At 52.3% G+C, this 20730-nt stretch overlaps 2 protein-coding genes across 4 annotated transcripts in view; both read right to left on the reverse strand.

The window, feature by feature from the left end:
* Positions 1-4074: 4074 nt before the first annotated feature.
* Positions 4075-12140, reverse strand: Susd2 (sushi domain containing 2). The gene is made up of 15 exons (XM_069994440.1): positions 12039-12140; positions 9929-10133; positions 9549-9700; positions 9101-9268; positions 8368-8542; positions 8037-8238; positions 7775-7860; positions 7414-7682; positions 7172-7315; positions 6913-7071; positions 5787-6035; positions 5377-5649; positions 5082-5258; positions 4893-4995; positions 4075-4771 (listed from the first exon to the last, which is right to left on the reverse strand). The coding sequence occupies exons 1-15, from the start codon at positions 12112-12114 to the stop codon at positions 4747-4749; spliced, it is 2463 nt and encodes an 820-aa protein (XP_069850541.1). The 5' UTR covers positions 12115-12140; the 3' UTR covers positions 4075-4746.
* Positions 12141-14507: 2367 nt separating this feature from the next.
* Positions 14508-20730, reverse strand: part of Cabin1 (calcineurin binding protein 1) — a 147828-nt gene continuing 141605 nt past the window's right edge. For all 3 annotated transcript variants that reach the window (XM_069994444.1, XM_069994441.1, XM_069994443.1), the window contains exons 35-37: positions 16905-17069; positions 15500-15726; positions 14508-15073 (exon numbers count right to left, since the gene is read on the reverse strand). In XM_069994444.1, coding sequence (XP_069850545.1) covers positions 14927-15073; positions 15500-15726; positions 16905-17069 — 539 coding nt within the window. In that variant the 3' untranslated portion in view covers positions 14508-14926. The remainder of the gene's footprint in view (positions 15074-15499; positions 15727-16904; positions 17070-20730) is intronic.

Below are 20730 nucleotides of genomic sequence, written 5' to 3' on the forward strand. Positions count from 1 at the left end.
AATTTTTTTTAGGTCCAGTCGTGGGTCCTGAACTCTGGGCCTGGGCGCTGTCCCTCAGCTCTTCAGCTCAAGGCTAGCGCTCTACCACTTGAGCCACAGTGCCACTTCCGGCTTTTTCTGTGTATGTGGTACTGAGGAATCAAACCCAGGGTTTCATGCATGCTAGGCAAGCACTCTACCACGAAGCCACATTCCCAGCTCTTGTGCTTGTTTTTGAGACAACAGCTTTCCTAGCTCCCAAGTGGATCACTGATTTATGATCCTCCTGCCTCCACTTTCTGACTGTTGGGAGTACAGGTGTATGCTGACATGCTTGGCCTCTCTGGTGGATCTGTGTGTGTGTGTGTGTGTGTGTGTGTGTGTGTGTGTGTGTGTGTGTGTGTGTGTGTGGTGTGTGTGTGTGTGTGTGTGTGTGTGTGTGTGTGTGTGTGTGTGTGTGTGTGTGTGTGCACGCCAGTCCAAGGAGTTGAACTCAGGGCCTGGGTGCTATTCCTAAGCTTTTTTTTTTTTTTTTTTTTTTTTTTTGCCACAGCTCCATTTCTGGATTTTTGCTAATTAGTTGGAATCTCATGAGCTTTCCTTGTGCTGGCTTCAAACTTCAATCCTAAAATCTCAGCATTGTGTGTAGCTGAGATTACAGGCATGCCCCACTGGCACCACCCTCTGATAGAGCTTTCAAGGTACTGTACTCACTGCTGTAACAAGTATTTTCTAAAATGTGTCATGACTAAATCATAAGCTTATTCTTGTTCCTCATGCATTGTAGGACAGTTGAATGTGTTGGGATGTGTGAGGTTCCTCCTCCATTCTGGGAATCTAGGAGGGACCTAGGTCAATATGGCTATCATCCTTGCAGTGTAGGAGCAAGAGAAAAAGCCTGGAGGGAGTGTCAGTGGGAAGTTTTGGGGGGCCTGGACTCAATCATCCACTCACAACTTGGGCTAGATGCAGTTATATGATCACGTTAGCAGCAAGAAACCCTGGGAAATGTAGTCCAGTGCATGTCTGGGTGACAGGAGCTCTGTGCCTAACTCACTTCTCTAACTGGTTTTCAGTTTTCCCTAACACATGTGCAATGACTTATACTTGTTATCCTAGCTACAAAGGAAGCTGAGATCTATGGATTGTAGTTCAAAGCCAGACTGGACAGAAAAGTTCATGAGACGTTTATCTTCTAAAAAACTGGAAGTAGGGGCTGGGAAGGTGGCTCAGTGGTAGAGCATTTGCCTTGCATGTCTGAGGCCCTGGGTTCGATTCCTCAGCACCACATAAGAAAAAAGCCAGAAGTGGTGTTGTGGCTCAAGTGGTAGAGCACCAGCCTTGAGCTGAAGAGCTGAGGGACAGTGCCCAGGCCCAGAGTTCAGGCCCTGCGACCGACCAAAAAAAATAATAATAAATAAATAATAAATAAAAAACTGGAAGTAGAGCTGTGGCTCAAGTGGCAGTCTTGAATGAAAAAGCTACAGGGCAGGGTCCAGGTTTTAAGTTTAAGCTCCAATACTCTCATCAAAATAAAAGAAAAAGACCCAGCTGGAGCCAGACTCCTCCAGGAAGCCCCTTCTGACTTTAAACAACCATAGTGAGGAGGAGTTGCACAGAGGAGTGGGAGGAGGAGTTGCACAGAGGAGTGGGAGGAGGAGGAGCAGTAGAGGGGAGAAAGAGGAGGAGAGGTCAGGTCACATTGAACCTGACAGGCCCCTCCCACATGCAGTGAGCCCAGCAGGTCTCACCTACCCGCCCCCCCCCCCCCCCCCCCCCCCCCCCCCCCCCCCCCCGCCAAGCCATTTGAAGCTTTCAGAGGGAACCAGTCGGGTGCTTGTACTGGGGGAGGAGGGAGTCCTATGCTCCCCCAAGGAGTCTGTGTTGGGTTAAGTCCCTTTTTCTCTCAAAGTTCTAACAAGAGGCTGAAGGGCATGAGGAGAGTGAAATGGGTCCCTCTGCTGTCCCTTATTGGGCCTGCACGATTCTTTCTTCTGTGAAGATCTGTGGGTACCTCACTGGCTCCTAACTCTCCTATTAGGTTTCTGAGTCCCTGAATTTCCATCACCCCACCCTGACAAGAGGGCAGGCTGTTGGACTCTGAGATTAGGCCCACAGTAGGCCCATATACCAGCTCCCTGTTCCTCATCTTGCAAGCCCTAGGGCATTTAGAGACAATCTCCCCCAGGCAGAAGCTTCCGACTTTGGCTCTGGGGATGGCTGAAACCAGGGCCATAGCCAGGGCAATCCTTCTGCTGCTGGGGAAAGGAGATATGAGGACAGCTCTAGAGGCTCTGATAGATGGCGATGGGAAAAAAGGCACAAGCCTGACACAGGGCATGCTTTATTCAGTTTGAGTCCAATGTCTTGGCTTGGCAGGCTCCCATCCAGCCACACTGTTCCTCAGACAGGACAGTTCAGCCTGTCCTGGAACAACCTTTATAACCAATTAGAACTCTGAGGATCCAACTTGAGATTGTGTCTTACTATAGCCCAAGATGGCTTCACACTTCTGCCTTAGTTTCCCAAGTGCTAGCATTACAGTCATGGACTGTGTGGGCAACACATGTTCAAGCCTTCACCAGAACACTAATGGCACTGATTGACAAGTAGCCAGCCTGTTGAGGTTTGGCACAGGGATACCCTGGGGACTTAGGCAGTGAGAGACAAGCCCTAGCTTATTTTGCCTACAGAGAAGAAAGTACTAGCCTAGTGGCCACGGGGCTGGCTCTCAGCCTCTACTTTGTAAGCACAGAGGAATAGGATAAGCGTATGGGGTCAGGACAGGACCCACTGACCCTTCCTAGCCCCCTGGGAGCTTCCTTCATCCTCCCAACCATTCAGTGTCAGCTGTTAACTCAGTCAAACCCCATCCCTAGGAGTCCCTCTAGTGAGACCTGTCCTTGTTGCTCAGCTCTTGTTTCTGGCTTTTTGCCAAGGGGGAAGGCTGAGTGGGTTGGAGCCCTGGCATCCCCCACAGCGAGTGCCATCTGGACAACCTAGCCCAGACTGTACAATCCTTTTGATATTCCTAAGGCTGGAGGATGACCTTATGATCCTCTCAGGTACGGGGAGATGTGTGTAAATTTTGGCTGTGCTCTGACCCAGCCTGGGGTCCAGGGGCAGAGTGGGTGCTAACTTCTCCCCAGCTCCTTATGCTGTGGTGCCCTCATCTCTGCCCTTTACTGCCATCATGTGGCCACTCTCAACACTGCAGGCCAGAGGTCAGGACTCAGCCCAGGTTCTCCATCTGTCTCCACCCCCACCCCATCTGCCCTACCCTTGCCTGCCCATTCTCCCTATGTGATATAAAGATACAAAGCTAAATGCCAGACACCAGAGGCTCATGCCTGTAATCCAAGCTACTCAGGAGGATGAGATCTGAGGATTGAGGTTCAAAACCAGCTAGGGAAAGAAAATCTGTGAAACTCTTATCGCCAATAAACTACTCAGAAAAAGATATAAGTAATGCTATGGTTCAAGTGGTAGAGCTCTAGCCTTGAGCACAAAAAAAGAAACACAGAGTCTACACCTAGGCCCAGAGTTCAAGTCCCAGAACTGGCAAATAGAAACAAAAACACAAGTCTAATCCTATCCTACCCGATCTAGGCCCTTCACATTATCAGCTATCCCTCTCCACAGAGGATATGATCCTTGTCCTCCAACTGGTTCCTCCTGTACTTTGGTAGCATTTTCTCCACTTCTGTCACCAGAAGATCAGGAAAAGAGCAACTCAGGGACAACAGTGGTATGTAGCCTCACTCTGTGCCTACCTTCTGTAAATTCCTAGGTTAAGGAACATGGGCCCCTGTAATCCTAGCTACTCAGGAAGCTGAGATCTGAGGATCAGGGTTCAAAGCCAGCCCAGCAGTAAAGTCTGTGAGACTCTTATCTCCAATAAACCACCAGAAAACCAGAAGTGGCCCTGTGGCCCAAGTAGTAGAGCGCTCACCTTGAACTGAAGAGCTGAGGGACACTGCCCAGGCCCAGAGTTTAAACCCCATGACAGACAGACAGACAGACAGACAGACAGACAGACAGACACACACACACACACACACACACACACACACAGAGTAGGCGGCGGGACTGAGATTCTGGTTCTGTTGGTAGGTAACTTTACAAATCAGTCATGAACTCTAGAAATGTGAGCAGCAGGACACCACAGAAGGAACAGGAAGCTTGTTTTTTCCTTGTACAGGCAGGAAAGCGTATACCAAGACAATTCTATAAGCTTGCAATACACAGGATCAAATCCCTGCTGGGGTTCTTGCTTTCTGCTCAGAGATCTAAAGTCTCTCTCCACCCTGGAGCAGAACCCACCCTGGGTCATAGGCTAGGTCCAGGGTTTAGGAACCAAGGCAGCTTGGCATCGAGGCCCCATAGAAGGGTGAGCAACAAGTCCCAGTCCAGTAGTGGGCATCACCCTGTGTGAGGGTTGGGGAAGGAATTGGAGTTACAGTCTGTGATGCAGGAGATTAGGGTTGGGACACAGGCATTACAATTTCAGGTATGACATCTCCAGACTGAAGAATCAGAGGCAGGGTATTTCAAAGGTTATGAACCTGCATGGTGCCTTGAGTCTGAGATGACAGCTAAGGCATGAGGTCTTGAGTCCACAGGTGTTACAGGCCCAGGTATCAGGTGTCCAGTCCTAGGGATGCGAGACTCATAGAATTGGGATACATGCCATTTGGAGTCCAGGATCTTCTCTTGGGAGGCTGGGTCTCCACCATAACAAGACATCTGGCCACATGTGTTTCTGCCTCAGGGTTGGGAACTCCACATACTCCTGTAACAGACATGTAGTGTTAGGCTGGGCATGGCTCTCATAGGGTTTCTCCAGGGTCCCAAGACAGCTCTCCAAGGGGCAGAAGTGGGGTCTGGGAGCAGGCCTCAGAATGGGGTCTCACATATGGCCCTTCCTGCGGCGTATCAGCACATAGATGACAGCAATCAGCGCCACCACAGCCAGGCCTCCAAAGATGATGCTCAGAAGCACGGTGTAATTCCTTCCTGGGGAGAGGATGAGAATGAGGGTGGCCTAGGGCATATGGGCAAGCAGGAGTGAGAATATGCATGGTAGGGAGAGACATTCTCACCTATGTGGCATTCCGGGGTGGCTGCAGACCAGGCACCATTAGCCTGGCAGGTGCTGGTCTCTGCCCCAGCCAGGCTGTAACCACTGTTGCAACCAAAGCGGATGGTAGAACCCATCAGGTACCTGCTGCCCTCCTTGTACCCATTAGATGGGGGAGCCAGCCAGCCACAGGACACCACTGGAATAGAGGCAGAGCACAGAGGGTATGTCTGGGCTGCTGACCATAGCATGAGGTGCTATATCCCAATTAGAGTGTCTGCACCCCTGCTTAAGCCATGCCTCCCCCCAGCCCTCACCAGGCTGTAGGTTCTTCAGGCGATCCTGGTGTTGCTGGTAGGAGACTCGCGTGGCATTACCCACACTCAGACTCCCAGTCGCCGCCACATCAAAGATACAGAAAGGGTTGTTCGCACAGAGCTTAGTGGCCTCTTCCGCCTGGCTGGGATCAAGGGTGGCCTCATCGGGGAAAAGGGGCTTGAAGTTGGGGTCATGCTTGGGTTGATTCATGAAATTGTATACCAACATCCAGGAGTCATAGGTGAAGAGAGAGGAGGTGTTGTGCACGGCCCCTGAGGAGACAGTCCTGGGTGGGCACGCTCTGCACCAAGGGTCCAGGGTCGTCTGCCCTTGGTACAGAGACACTGCGCCATCCTCCCCCCTTTCCGCTCTCTCCACTCATCCCAGAATATTCCCCAGGGTCACTCACAGTCAGCCCCAAACTGGAACAACTGCTGAGCACTGGCGTTCCAGGGCAACACTTGCCCATTGCGTAGGGTGAAGTCGTCCGTGGGGTTATTGTTGAGTGTCCCAAGGAGGCCATGGGTGTGGGTCAGGAACTTCTCAGGCAGCAGGACAGCCACGCTCAGGAAAGAGCCTTGCATGCTGACCTCCACTCCAGCCCCCGATGACAACATGATTGAAACCTTGTTCTCAGAAGCCACAGAGAGGAACATACCTGGCCACAGGTGGAGATATGTCAGAGATACTCCCTTGGGCCCTTGCTCTGCCTGCAGGATGGGTTGGAAGGACCACACATCCCTAGGAACAACCTGCTTGCTATGACGTTGTTTACCTAGACATGATGTTTCTATATCTGTATGCCAGGACCTTCAGAAAACCCCTATGCTGAGGCAATAATGTGTGTGAGAAGTATTCCCCAATGGGGGCTTGGTCTCCACCTCTGAGCCCACAGCCTGGGCTTTCTTTCTTTCTTTTTTTTTTTTTTTTGGTCCGGTCGTGGGGCCTGAACTCTGGGCCTGGGCGCTGTCCCTCAGCTCTTCAGCTCAAGGCTAGTGCTCTACCACTTGAGCCACAGTGCCACTTCTGGCTTTTTTCCTTTTGCTTATATGGGGCTGAGGAATCGAACCCAGGGCCTCAGGCATGCAAGGCAAGCGCTCTACCACTGAGCTACCTTCCCAGCCCCAGCCTTGGCTTTCTTGCAGAAGCTTTTGTAGGGGGATCTAGTGACTACTAGATAGCCAGTGGAACCCTGTTGGCTAGCACTCTGTCATCCATCATGATAATCCCTGGACTCCTCTAGGTTGTAAGGAGGCCCTTACCCATAATATTGGCCTTTCGGGGTTCTGAGTAGGCCTGTTGGTTGGCGATATTCATATCCTTGTAGGTTTGACATGAGAGCAGGCTCCCTCACACTGGGCCCGCTGGAGCCCAGACCTACCTGGGCTTGTAAGTCCTGTGAAGCATCCATCTTTACATCTGAGCCCCTAGACAGGTTGCACCCCCGGCAGGTAGCAAGGGCAAGGTAAAGATGGCTCTGTGACCACTCTCAGCTCCTTGGAAGCCTGCTAACCATGCCTGCTCGTGCTACTTACCCTTCAAGTCCATCCAACTCTGCTCAGTGAAGCTGAGCACCTCCTGATTCAGCAGCACCTCCAGAATGACTGGTGTGCCCGCCAGCCGCACCTCCACCACGTCAGAATTGCCCTCCTGCACCGCCACGGCTGTCAGCCTGGTGCCTCGGGCCTCTGTGCCTGCAGTGGTGAGCAGAGTAAGTAAGGGCCTTTGGGTTCCTGCCTCCTGTCCTGGAGGACCCGGAACTACCCAGAAACCTGTGAGGACACCCAGCCTCACCGTGGTCTGTTCTCTCAGGCTGAGCCCGCACCTGCACCCTCAGGTCGGTCAGCGCACCCTCCAGCAGCACATACTCGCCACGCCCATTGAATGTGAAATTGGTGCCATCGAAGGTGACAAAGTGAGGATCCCCAAATGCAGAGGCTGAGGTGAGAGTGCATGGTCAGGTATCCGCCCCCCCCAGCTCTGCTCCTCCCCTCCCCTTCCCTCCCCTCCCCTCAGGCATCCAGGCTGGCACCTACCCAGGTGTGGAGGTTGGTAGCTTCGACAGTCACTAGAGGGTCGCCGGCGCATATAGCGGTGGCACTCAGGCGCCCAGAGGCAGCAGTAATAGAAACTGATGACATCATACAACCAGTGGGACATGCCTGGAACCCGGGGTGGTGTACGGTAGGGGGGTGCACCCCAGTCATGCCCACGATCAGGGGTACTGCCGCCTGTTGAGTCTGCAGTGAGGAGTTGTGTACCAGCCTTTGTGTAACAGCACTGCTGGCCTGAGCCATACTTGGGGCTAGAGGCAAGAACGAGTCAGGGTCACTATTGGCAGCCTGGCCCCTATCCCCAACCCCATTCTGTCCCTCATCCCTGGGTCTGCTGGCTTACCTGGCCTGCACAGAGCGCACACAGTGAACGGCCCCAGGGTGGTAGGTACAAACGCTGCCATGTTCAATATCACAGCCGTAGTCTGTCTGCAGAGTGGCCGGTGGCTGTAACCTGGGTTGTACACACACCACCCGCTACATCCCTGGGAGCCCTCCCAATCTAGCCCCTCCTTTTTGAGGATTTGTCTGCTTCATGAGGGTGGCTTACTCCTTCTGCTCCCTCGCCCTCTTTCAGACACTAATAGATGGATGTTCAGGCTTACAAAGAAGCGGCCGGTGTCAGCCCGGGCCTGGGCCAGGGTGCAAGGGCAGTCAGGCAGTTCCTTCAAGAAATCCGGCAGCTGGTCTTCCAAATTCTCCCAGGCCAGACACTGTGTACGGGCCCAGGCTACAGAATCTGCCCGGAAGTCATCACCCAAGTGCCAGGCCAGTGCGTGATCGTTGGTCCAGAGCGCCTGTACATCGCTGCAGCAGTGATGAAGCATGAGCTGAAGGGTCAGCCGCCACCCCCGCCCCCCGGCCTTGGGCTGCCCCAGTGAGCATGGCAATCCCCAGGCAGATGCCCCCAGCCCATGCACTACGCCATGCCCTTACTTCTGCCCTGCATAATTTTTGCTGTTGATGATCCTTAGTGCACCCACTTTCCACTTCTGGTACTCAAGCGGTGCAGGTTTTGGAGTGAAGGTGAAGAAGCCAGAGTTCGAGATATTTGTAGCCAGGGGGTAGAGGTAAGACCACTTTGCCGTCCAGTTCGCTGAGTATGGCCAACCTGAGGGAGAGAAGGCCTTAGTCAACACTTTGGCCTCTCTAAGGACCCTAGGAGCAGGAGCAGGGCTAGTCTGGCCCCAATCTCCCACTGAGAGCTTGACAGATTGATAGAAGGGCAGAAGGTCACACCAAATCAACCCCATGGGAGGGTCTGCCTTGCTACTGCTCCATCAGGGACTCTGCCTTGAGTTACTATCACCTCATCCCATTCATCAGAGTATCACTGGGTATGCCAGGCTAAGTAAAGGATGGGGAAAGAGTCAGCTTCTTCTGTCTCTAGGACATGCCTATCTGAGGATCAATGTGTCCAAACCTCCCATCAGACCCAGTACCCTAACCAGCCAGACTTGCCTACCATGCCATCTCTCTCACACTGTCTGATAGAAATGACTGGCATTCCTCCTCAGTTTCAAATTCTTTGTTCCCACCCCTGCTCCTCAATCTCTGGGTGGAGGTCTCTGACTTTCTCCTGACTAGACAGGACACCCAGGACTGACTTCCTCTCATTTCTGGGAACTGAAAGGCTCTGTTATCTCCACCAACTCAAAGCCAGCCTTACCTGTTTCCTCATAGCCCCACAGCTCAATGGTAACAGCAGGCGTGAGCAGCACTGAAGCATTCCAAGTCAGGCTGAGGTTACCAGCAGTGCCCGAGGTGCCATAATACTGCCAGTGAGTCTCATTCACCAGTTGACTCTTCTCAGTTTCAGACACTTTGTAGGGGTGAACTGGGCAGGGGCCAGTAAAAGGTGAGTTGAAGGCCTGGGACCAAGTAGTCCAGGGGCCCACCTCTCTAAGAGTCTCCCTCTGGGATGGGCCTCCTGTTTGATACCTGGAGGTGGAAGGAACCCCCACCCAAAGGACTGGTTCAGCCAGAGTGACAGGTAGATTAGGTGGACCAGGTCTCAGTGTGCATAGATTAGGGCTAGGGAAAGTCCCTATGAGGGAACCAGGTCCCACGAAGGGAGGCCTCTAGACTGGCCTGGCAGTTGAGGGTTGAGGGCTCACCAGCTAGCCAAGTGCCCGAGTGAGTAAAGGTGCGGCCATTGTCCATGGAGATGGTGAAGGGAATGCGACCACTTTCGTAGAGCAAGGGTGACACGCAGTGCACCTGCTTCAAGGCATCCACATAGCCAAGAGTCTGGATGCTTTCCTTAAACCTGGGTATAGAGAAGGTTGATGTTGTAGAAGCAGTTGGGCCAAGTGAGTCAATCCTCTCAAAACTTAAGAACTGTACTCCTCACTTCTGCCCCATGAACAGGTATAATCAGCTGTCTTTGTGTCCTCCTGCTTATTCTTGGTCCCAGAGCTCCACTTGGCCAGTTGGGTGAAGAGCTTTAGGTATGGAATGGGGATTATAGGGGTCCTAATTGCCTGGCCCTTCTTACCTGCAGATCACACCATCTGTGGGACCGAACCACTTGAAATGTGCCACAAAGTCCTTGCCACCCATCATGGAGCCCGAAGAGGGTGAGATCTCTAGACAGAAGTCACGGAAGTCTGAGCAGCAGGTGCCAAGGCCGGAGCAGGTTGGGTGGCAGGAGCAGGGCCCATTCCGGTCCCCACAGCGCAATGAACAGCTCTCCTGGACACCTAGAAAAGAGATCCTTGAATACCTGCTCTGGGTGTGTCCAAGAGCAGCCACCCAGGGTGCAAGGCGTGGAGAGTTTGTTATAGAGAAGCATTCCAAACTGGGTGACAGTGGCTCACACCTGTAATCCTAGCTATTTTGGAGGCTGAGATCTGAGGAACACAGTTCAAAGCCAGCCCAGGGAATTATCTCCATATAACCACCAGAAAACAGGAAGTGGTGATGAGGCTCAAGTGGTAGAGTGCTAGCCTTGAGCTAAAGAGCTCAGGGACAACGCCTAAACCCAGAGTTCAAGCTCCACTACAGACAGAAAAAAAAAAAAAAAAAAAAGGAAGCTTTCCTAGAAGACTGCAGGCCAGGATAGTGTAGTTACTAAGAAGATAATGATAGTCACTGGTTCCAGATAATCAGCAAAGATTTAGTGGTAGGATATAGACTGGCTAGAATGCAGTGAGATATGAGAAAATACCAGAGACATTTAACCTTGGAGTATTGAGTAGCTCCAGGGCCAAACTGTCCTTCACCCAAGTATCTAATCACAAGCCAGGGCTCCTCAGAGGGTCACAGTTTTCTGCACCCTTGTCATAGGTCTGGACATCTCTCTTGACTCCCAAGGTATCTATGGATAGGGTGCTATCCTAGGGCTCACAGACTAGACTAGGGCCTTTCTTGCATGCCTAGGCAAGGGTCTGTGCACATGGTGACTTGAGTCCCATTCAAAGTCAGGAGGGAAATGATGCCCCAGGATCACTCCCAGGAGGCAGAAACGGGAGTCTTGCCCTCTGAGAAGGCCAGAGATGTTCCATTTCTTTTAAAGGATAGGAGGTTCATTTCTGCCAGGGAGCCTGATACTGAATAGACAGACATTAGGAGCTCATCACCTCGAACTGTGGCTATCAGGCCCAAGCCTTCTCTTGTAGTATGTGAGGACCTGTAGCAGGGGCATTTTTTTTTTTTTTTTTTTTTTTTTTGGTGCCAGTCCTAGGGCATGAATTCAGGACACTGTCCCTTAGCTTTTTCCACTTTCAGCTTTTTGGTGGTTAATTGGAGTCCAAAAGACATTTCTGCCCATGCTGGCTTTCAACTTCAGTCTTCATATCTCAGCCTCCTAAGTAGCTAGGATTATAGGTATAAGCCTATAATTGGCACCTAGCTAAAGGGTCTTATTTGCAGATCTGTCCCTTCTGAATTAGAGGGTGGAGACTGGGGTGGGGTGCAAGCAGGCAAAATGGGATCATTCCACTTGTCCCTTCTCCATCTAAATAAAGGTGGTCAGTCAAGGGCTAGGCCTGGATTTGAGCCACCTTACTTCACTAAGTGCCCAGCATTTAAGAGCAGCAATAAATATTTATTGGCCAATGATGTGATGGCTTTAAGGATGTGATATGGTGTGAGAAAGAGGCTCTGAGATGCCAGTAAATGAGTTTAAAAGTGGACAGGAGGGTAGTGATATATCCCTGAAAGGTAGAAGATGGGTGGAGGGCAATGGTTAGCATGAACCAGCTCAGCCTGAGGCTAGGGCTGCAACTCTGAACTTCAGGCCTTCTGCTAGACTTTATTGGATTTATTTGCACCCTGATGAATACCAACGATCTTACCCATTGGTTAGGGGCTTCCTGAATGTAATCATGCCTTTGACTGGAGCTCTGCTGTCCCCTCTCGAACAGTTATGAGACCATAACTATCAGTTCCCAGCAGATATAAGGTAGACTAGGCCGAGACACCCCCATCCTCACTGGAGATCCCTGGACCCTGGAGGCTCAGAATTTCTTCTCCCAGCCCCCAGCAGAATCACAGATGGCCAAACAGATGGACAGTGGCTGAGCCCAGTGGGATATCTACCCTAAGCCTAGCTCATCAGACAAATGGACAGATAAGAGGGACAGAAAAGCAGCGTGAGAACATACCTGCTGTGGGCCTAGGCCCTGGGCCGGAGACTATCACCAGCAGCAGCAGGATCCAGGGAAGGGGAGCCATCTTCATAGTGCAGCCTGTCTGTAAGCCCAGGCAGTGTTGTGCTCTGAGGCGGCGGCTGGGAAGCACTCACTCTCTGCCAGACTGGCCCCGCCCTTCGCTCTCTGAGGCACCGCCCCACCCTGCCCCTCCCCACTCTGTCCTCTCTCAAAGTCCACAGGTGCCTGAGTAGACCAGCTGAGCTCGACCTGCTCCGTTAGCACATTCTTGTCCTGCTTGCAAGGGACAAGGGGGAGGGGGCCAAACGTTGGCCTTGGGATGCCTGGGAGAGCAAGGGGGCTGGAGCCTCCAGCTTCAGGACCTTTGACACGTGATGAGCTGGATACCCAGAGGCTATTGCTCCTGACTTTGGGTCTCAGCCCAGACCAGCTTGCTGAAGCCTACAAGGGCGGGCTCTTGCAGGGATTCCATGCTCCAGGGTGGGTGAGGCCATCATCCAAGGAACTGGTAAGATTCTAGCCCCAGTACCCTCAGGGACAGACCTCTCGTCCTCTGCCCTAGCTTCTAGAAGGGAGGAGGTGTTGCTAATCCTTTCTCTAACCTAGAAGGTGAAGTAAACTTATTCTTGGCAGGGGGTGTGTGTGTGTGTGTGTGTGTGTGTGTGTGTGTGTGTGTGTGTGTGTGTGTGTGTGTGTGTGTGTGTGTGTGTGTGTGTGTGTGTGTGTGTGTGTGTGTGTGTGTGTGTGTGTGTGTGTGTGTGTGTGTGTGTGTGTGTGTGTGTGTGTGTGTGTGTGTGTGTGTTAGAGGTGATCTCAGCAGGGTGTGTGTGTGTGTGTGTGTGTGTTAGAGGTGATCTCAGAGCCAAGTTAGACCCAGGCTAAGCCCCGGGACAGAGGCAATACCAAAGGGATTCCTATACAGGGGGTCCCTTCACAAGATTCCAGAGGTTCTCACCCAGGGCAGGGGATCCCAGAAACAAGCTTCCCCTCCCCCACCCCTCCACACCCCTCCACATCAGAGAGTTTACATGCTATCTCTAGGGTTTCTCTCCCTAATCCTCCTGCAGATTAGGAAATTTAAAGCCTATAGAGGCTTACTGAGGCTCCTTCCTGGGAGTTCCCTGAAGCCAAGGTGGACTGTGGACCCCAGCTTGGAAATCTTCCTCAGAGCCCATGGCCTGAGGACAGGTAAGTGGTCCCTTTCTAGTTGTAGTTTTCCATGGTGTCCCAAAGAGACACATGTACCGGGGAACTGATGCTGGGGGCGGGGTGGGGAAGATGAGCCACCTCAGATCTTGGGGCCCATCCAGCCCATTGTTCTCTGGCCCTGCCCCCACCTCTCTTGCCTAGGTGTGCCTGCCAGAAACCAGCTAGGATTGGCAGCCACCTGCAGTATTCCTGTCCCTGTGGGTCCAGCTCTGAAAGGCTGGCTACTACATGTCAAAGCCTTCGGTAGTTAGAACCAAAGCCCCCTGCTCCACAGACACATTTGATAAAAAGTCTCTAAAAGCTGCATCTTCCAGAGGGGAGGAAGTCCCTTAACCCACAGTGCCGCCGGGGTAGTCAGGGCACCTTGGATGGGTGAGTGACAGGAGTATGGTTACTGAGATCCTGTGCCAGCGTTGCTTCTGGGACTCATTTCTACCACAGGGATGAGGGGTGAGGGGTTGGCTGAGTCACTGCTGACTCTGATTTTTGGTCCAGATAGCAGGAGGCACCCTGGGCCACCACATCTTTGGTTCTAAATGGCCTGGGCTGGAATCCAGGGTAGTGCTCAGCCTGAGGGAAAGAGGGCGGTAAGTTGTACCCCATCTCCATCTTAGACAGTCTCCATTCTGACTCAGAGGGGCCCTGAGGTTCTGGGGTTACACTACAAAACCTAGGCATCCTCAATGCAGAGTAATTCTGAGCCGTGGAGAACAGAGCTAGTCTTAAAAATCTGAACTTTTAGCCAGGCATGGTAATTCACTCCAGATGCTGGGGCTGTAGGGGTTCAAGGCCAGCCTGGGATACATAGCAAGACTTAAAATAGCCAAACCATACAACTTAATATTTTGAACAAGGAGCCCCATGTCTGCAGTGCTGGGCCTGGAATTTACGTGACTGGTCCTGTTGGAATGGGGGTAGAGTGTGATGGAATTGAAGTTCTTCCATCCCTATGTTCCTTCCAGCAGTGGCATAATGTCAGTTCCTTAGTGCAGCCTTGCCACTCCTCCCTGCGGCCTCCCTCCTACCTGCACTCCAGAGAGCTCTGGAATACCCCAGAAGTCCTTTAAGACACAGTTCTAGCCATCACAGCTCTAGAGGGTTCTGTCCAACTCCCCACACTTCCCAGCCTGCTGGAGTCTGAGGTGACCAGGGCTGGGTCTGCCCTGGGAGAGGAGCGGTCCAGAAACTCTGTGGATAGCAATGTTCTGAAAGAGACCCCAGGCACCTCCTGGGGATAAACAAAGAAGCAAAGACTACTGTCCCATCTTTATTAGAAAAGAAAAAACAACAACAACACAAAAGGGGTGGCATGAGCTGGCCTTTGGTGGTCCTCCACTGAGGTGGTCCTCCAGGCAGAGCTCAGCTTATTCTGGCACCAAACTGTGGACATGGTATGGGCTGGGCTGGAATGGGCACATTTACAAAGTCAACATTTCATAAAAAGGATGTCAGCCCTGCTGTACAGATCACAACCAGCCCATCCTCACATGGCTAAGACGGGCCTCTTCCTCTTCTTCCTCTGGACTCCCACACTGTGAAGTGGGGACTGGGCAGGCCTGGGAGCTGAACTGGAAATGATACCCGATGTGAGCCTCTGGTCTTGCCTCTAGGCTCTGGGCTGATAAGAGTATTCCAGGCCTGGTTGGTCCCTCTGGGTGTGGTGGTAGGCTCCTTCAGATGTCCATGTAGTCGTCATCATCATCATCTGTCTCGCTCTCGAGGGAGGATTCCTGACTGGATGTTTCTAGGACCTCCAAAGCAGGCTGACATAGGCTCTCCTTCCTCACATTGGCAGCAGACTGGGCAGACAGGATTGCTGACTGCAGACAGGGAGAGCAATGGTTAGGGGCTCCTGGTCCTACTCCAGGCTTTTTTTGGGTCAGTAATAGGGCTTGAACTCAGGGCCTGGGCACTGTTCCTAAGCTTTTTCCGCTCAAGTCTAGTGCTCTACCGCTTTGAGCCACGGCACCACATCTGGTTTTCTAGTGGTTAATTGGAGGTAAGAGTCTCATAAACTGTCCTTCATCTGGGTTGGCTTGGAACTGTGATCCTCAGATCTCAGACACTTGAGTTGCTAGGTAACAGGCAAGAGCCACAGAACCTGGTTGCTTCTTGGTTTTTTTTAACCCAACCTCCCAACCAGTCTCCCTAGTAACCTAAACCTCCCAGTAATCCAAACCCTTCTCCCAGGTGCCCCCCAAACCAGAGCCCCCAGTCCAGGATCCTTGTGCAGTACCCATAGTCACCTTTAGCTTCTGCTTGGTCTCCTCCGAGATGCTGCCTTTAGGGGAGAGCAGGGTCGGAGTGGGTGGTGTGACAGTGATCTCAGGAGGGAATTTGGTAGAAGCCGAGGGGATCACCAGTTTTGGCATGTTGGGCAGGAGGCGGGATTTGGCCCGGCTGGGCTCGGCCTTGCCTAGGTGGCCCTCAGGTGGCTGGGCAGTCCCACTGCTGAAGACCTTGGAGCTGGCGGCTGTGGGGAAGACTTTGGAGTCTGAATTTTGTGCCTATTGTTCCCCTGCTTTGGACCCAGGTTTCCCTTTGAGGGATAGAGCCACTGAACTGGACAGAGGAATACTTCTTTGCAAGATGTCTTTTCTCCTTTTCTCTGCTGGCTGGACCCAGCCTGGACGTTCATCTCCTTCATGTTCCCCCTCCCCACTATGGTGATTTACTTGCACTGTCAGGCCTCCCAGGCCTCCATCCTGGGCAACTGCTCAGCTGAGGCCTACAAAGACTCAGCTCTCGTCCTGGACTTTAGGGTCCTGGGGCTTTTTCCCCAACTCAAGGGCACTGTGGACTCTGAGAGCCAGGTTAGGCACACAAGTAGCTTCCCCAAGCCCTCTTGGGGATTCTGTGGGGTTCCCCAGGCATCGGGCTTCTACTATATTCCTCAAACTGTTTCAGAAAGTCCATACGCTAGGGAGGACCCTGAGGCCTACAGCTTGTCACTGAGCCATATATTCTGTGTCTATTTTTCTCTCACACTCCAGAGCAAGTGAGGGGCTGTATTTGCTGGGAGCCTAAGGGCAGCTGGGATGGCTACAGGCTGAAGCTCTGGGACCTGGCAGCCTCCAGGGAGCTGCATAAGCCGGGAGCAACCCGGATGTCCTGGCAAGGCTTCACATTCCTCTGCAGCCTCATGGCTTTAAAAGGAGTAGAGCTTACTCAGAATCCAAGCCTAGTCTCTGAGAGCTGGCGCCAGGTCTTGCGGTCCTGAGTGGTCTGTGCACAGCCTAGCCAGGAGGAGCTCCCAAGGGGCTTGGCTATGGTGGCTGGTGGGAATAGGCTAGAGTCGGGGGCTGGGCTCCATCTCAGCTGCCTCTGAGGATGCCTCAGTGATTGGGAACAGCTATTTCCTGTTTCATCTGGGCTCTGCAATGGGGTGATGGCCATGAGTAAGATGCCTACCCCTTCTGGAATCTCTCTGTGAATCTAGGGGTTGAATTAGAGGTTCTGGGACATGGATAATGGTTCACATGGCTCCAGTCTAAACTCTCTTGTATGCCCTGCACAACCCTATTTTTCTTTTCCATCTCAACTCCACTGGGCCTCCCCTGGTCCCACCCTCCTTGGCAGTACTTCCCTAGAGAGGCCCACTCAGGCTGCCAACTATGAGAACCAGGGCTGGGCTGCTCCTGATGGCCTTACTTTGGCTGCAGATGGGCTCGGTGCTTGTCTGGTGGGCAGGCTTCACCAGCCATGAGTGTGGATCTGCAGGGGGACCAGTAGGGGTCATCTTCACCTGTTGACCACGCCGTGGCTCCAAGGGTGGGCAGCTGGGGCCCTCTGTCACTCCTGCCAGCTCCTCTCCTTCTGTGGAGACAAAGGCCAGCTGCAGGTGACATACTCATCCTATTGGGGCAGGGCACCCTCATGGCCACCTAGGTATCTGTGCCAGGCCCCAGGACCCAAGCTATGCTCTAGGCTACCTGGCAGGATGGATCTGGGCTTAGGTGGCTTTCTATCTCCACAAAGTGGCCTGGGGACTAGTAGGTGCTCTCCTGGGACAACTGTGTTGAGGAGATGGGCTGATATTTTCAGAAGGGGAATCTCCCCATCCTGGACACTTTGGGAGACACATCTGACATTACACAGCTTCTGGACTTGGGCGGATGCTCACTGGCTGTGGGAGGGGTAGGCTTGTGTGTGGGAGGTGTGTTCTTTCCCTTTAGCTTATGGGAGGGGCAACTAGAATGGGGTCAGGACCAGCACTGAAGTCATCTGACTTAAGACCAATGTGGATAGAGCACACGATGGAACTATGTCCGCCTGCTGTGCCAAAACACTCCCTGGAAAAAGGCAGGGGCCCAGAGCTGGCCTTTGCTAGGTGCTGGTGGCTCATGCCTATAATCCTAGCTACTCAGGAAGCTGAGATCTGAGGATCACAGTTCAAAGCCAGCCTGGGAAGGAAGTCCTTGAGACTTATCTTCAATTAACCACCAGAAAACTGGATGTGTTGCTATAGCACAAGTGGTAGAGAGCTCACCTTGAACTGAAGAGCTCAGTAACAGCATGCAGGCCCGGAGTTCAAGCCCCACCACTGACACACACAAAAAAGAGTTGTCCTTAGGACCTGATAGGTCTAAGGGGGTGATGCCTGTACCTATGGCTACCATCTAGGCCATTATCATCAGTGCTGTGGGCATCTAGGCACCTAGGCTGCCTGTTTCTTCACTGTTTCCTTGGGCACTCTATCTTGCTCACTCAGGCCTAGAATATCTGGCCACACTGCTTGTCTAGCCCCCATTGTACTCCTCAACTTCTGTTACAAATGTTTCCTGCAACCTGCCTAAGAGCGATCACAGGCTCCTCTCCTTGGCCACCAGGATGACTTCTGGGACAGACAGGCTGTAGGCATAGGTCTTTGGGGCCACCCCCCCCCCCCACCCCGGTTTCCACAAGGTCTGAGGTTTTTTGTTTTTTGGGTTTTTTTTGAGATGTCGTCCAGGCTGGGCTCTATCTTCTGTCTCAGCCACCTGAGTAGTTGGGGACCACCATACTGAGCTTGGAGAAGGGGTCTGCTCTTCAGCAGGGAAGTGAATTTTTGCTGACAAAAATTAACAGAAGCGGGGCACCGATGGCTTATGCCTGTAATCTTAGCTACTCAGGAGGCTGAGATCTAAGGATCATGGTTCAAAGCCAGCACAGGCAGGAACATCCGTGAGACTCTTATCTCCAATAAACCACTAGAAAACCAGAAGTGGTGCTGTGGCTCAAGCGGTAGAGCACTCGCCTTGAGCTGAAGTGCTGAGGGACAGTGCCCAAGCCCAGAGTTCAAGCCCCAGGACCGACAAAAAAAAAAAAAAAAAAAAGGAAAAAGAAAAAAAAATAACAGGAGGGGGCTGGGAAGGTGGCTCAGTGGTAGAGCGCTTGCTCTGCATGCCTGAGGCCCTGGGTTCGATTCCTTAGCACCACATAAGCAAAAAGAAAAAAGCCAGAAGTGGCACTGTGGCTCAAGTAGTAGAGTGCTAGCCTTGAACTGAAGAGCTGAGGGACACCACCCAGGCCCAGAGTTCAGGCCCCACAACCAGACCAAAAAAAAAAAAAAAAAAAAAAAGGAAAAAGAAAAAAAAATAACAGGAGGGGGCTGGGAAGGTGGCTCAGTGGTAGAGCGCTTGCTTTGCATGCCTGAGGCCCTGGGTTCGATTCCTTAGCACCACATAAGCAAAAAGAAAAAAGCCAGAAGTGGCACTGTGGCTCAAGTAGTAGAGTGCTAGCCTTGAACTGAAGAGCTGAGGGACAGCACCCAGGCCCAGAGTTCGGGCCCCACAACCAGACCCTCCGCCCAAAAAAAAAAAATTAACAGGACTGGGGCTGGGAATGTGGCTCAGTGGTAGAGTGCTTGCCTAGCATGCATGAAGCCCTGGGTTTGATTCCTCAGTATCATATAAACAGAAAAGGTCAGAACAGGTACTGTGGTTCAGGTAGTAGATTGAGCAAAAGAAGCTCAGGGACAGTGCCCAGGCCTTCAGTTCAAGCCCCAGAAATGGCACATAAAAATGAAAAAAGAAATTCACAGGACTGAGTGGAGTGAGGTAGAGCCAGGCACACATGGGTAGAAGAGTGCCCTCACAGTGGCCAGGTATCAGAGGAAATTGCTTCTCAGCCCCAAGCAAGAGTGGTGCTAGGTGTCTTTGTCTTTCCTTGGCTTTCCTTCTTGGAAAGTGGTACTATCCCTAGCTGGAGGAAAAATCTGTGGGCCCCGTCCAGTTAAGACTTAAAATGTATGGGAAGGAGCCAGGTGTTGGTGGCTCATGCCTGTCATCCTAGCTACTCAGGAGGCTGAGATCTGAGGATCATATTTCAAAGCCAGCCAGGCAGGAAAGTCTATGAGACATTTATCTCTAATTAACTACTCAGAAAAAAACAGAAGTAGTTTTGTGGTTCAAGTGGTAAAGCACTAGCCTTTAGTAGAAGCTCAGGGACAGCCCTCAAGCCTTCAGTTCAAGCCCTAGGACTGACATGTCTGTGCATGTGCGTATGTACACACACACACACACACACACACAGAACAAAGTATATAAGTACATGGGAAGGTATTCCCTGATTCCCTGGGCTAGGCAGTGTCCTCCCCTTACCAGAGCTACCCTAGCTACCCCACAAAGGGAAGCACTGGGGACACTATCTGCTGAGAAGGGCTATCTACGAGTTCTCCTAGCAGGAAAGCAGGTGATCAAGTGGAGATCCTGTGTCAATGGGACAACCCCCTTGTACCTCAGGGAAGACCCATGGCCTGGTGTCAGATCTGGGCTGCTTGTCCCTAGGCTCATGCCTGGCTCAGACTCGCCTGGAGGACTGACGTTTGTAATCTAGATTCAATGTTGCCTGCAGAGGCCCCTCTCTACCTCCTAGAAGGCCCTAGGACCACAGGGAAAGAGACTCCTTCATTTGGGTGGGACTACTCCCAGCAGCCAGAGAACCAGCTCTAGGTATGTACACAAAACTAGGTCCTGGTCTGGGACAGGACACCCACCAAACATGAAGATGTATCAGTCATGCGACTAAAGGAAACTGCACAACACAGAAACAGACACGAGTCCCAGTCCTGGTTGAGGCTGAGCTCACAGGAGAGCATTTGCTATCTGGGGCCATAGCCTGGGCAGCATGCTATTGGCTGCCTTCTCTATGAATGGAGAGGCAGGTTGGAGGAGGGAGGACAGTCTGCCTGGGGGATAGGATCCATCAGGGCTACCTTTGCAGCTGTCTTCTTAGCTTGCTCACTTTGGGAGGGTGTCAGGGGAAATCTTTCTTCAAGTCTACTCTCCCAGGCAGCTCAGGCCTCGCTCAGCCCCCATTCCCCAAACTTACACTGTCATCCAGGTTTGGTTCCAGACTCGCACACTTGCTAGCCATTCTCTAGTCCTTGGCTGTTTTTACAGGCAGGACCCACCATCATCAGCAGTCTCTGGCCATACTACCACACTACTCTGTCATACCTGGAGAACCTAGACGCTGCTGAGGGTCAGCTTCTTTC

This window comes from Dipodomys merriami, unplaced genomic scaffold (genome assembly GCF_024711535.1).
Source record: "Dipodomys merriami isolate MVZ:Mamm:240054 unplaced genomic scaffold, mDipMer1.0.p SCAF_45, whole genome shotgun sequence".
Classification (NCBI taxonomy): Eukaryota; Metazoa; Chordata; class Mammalia; order Rodentia; family Heteromyidae; genus Dipodomys; species Dipodomys merriami.

Coding starts and splice junctions, on each gene's coding strand:
- Susd2 (XM_069994440.1), bottom strand. CDS start 12,114: ATGAAGATGGCTCCCCTTCCCTGGATCCTGCTGCTGCTGGTGATAGTC. Junction 8,543..9,100: donor GTGGGGCTATGAGGAAACAG/GTAAGGCTGGCT, acceptor TCTCTCCCTCAG/GTTGGCCATACTCAGCGAAC. Junction 7,683..7,774: donor GTGCGCTCTGTGCAGGCCAG/GTAAGCCAGCAG, acceptor TCTTGCCTCTAG/CCCCAAGTATGGCTCAGGCC.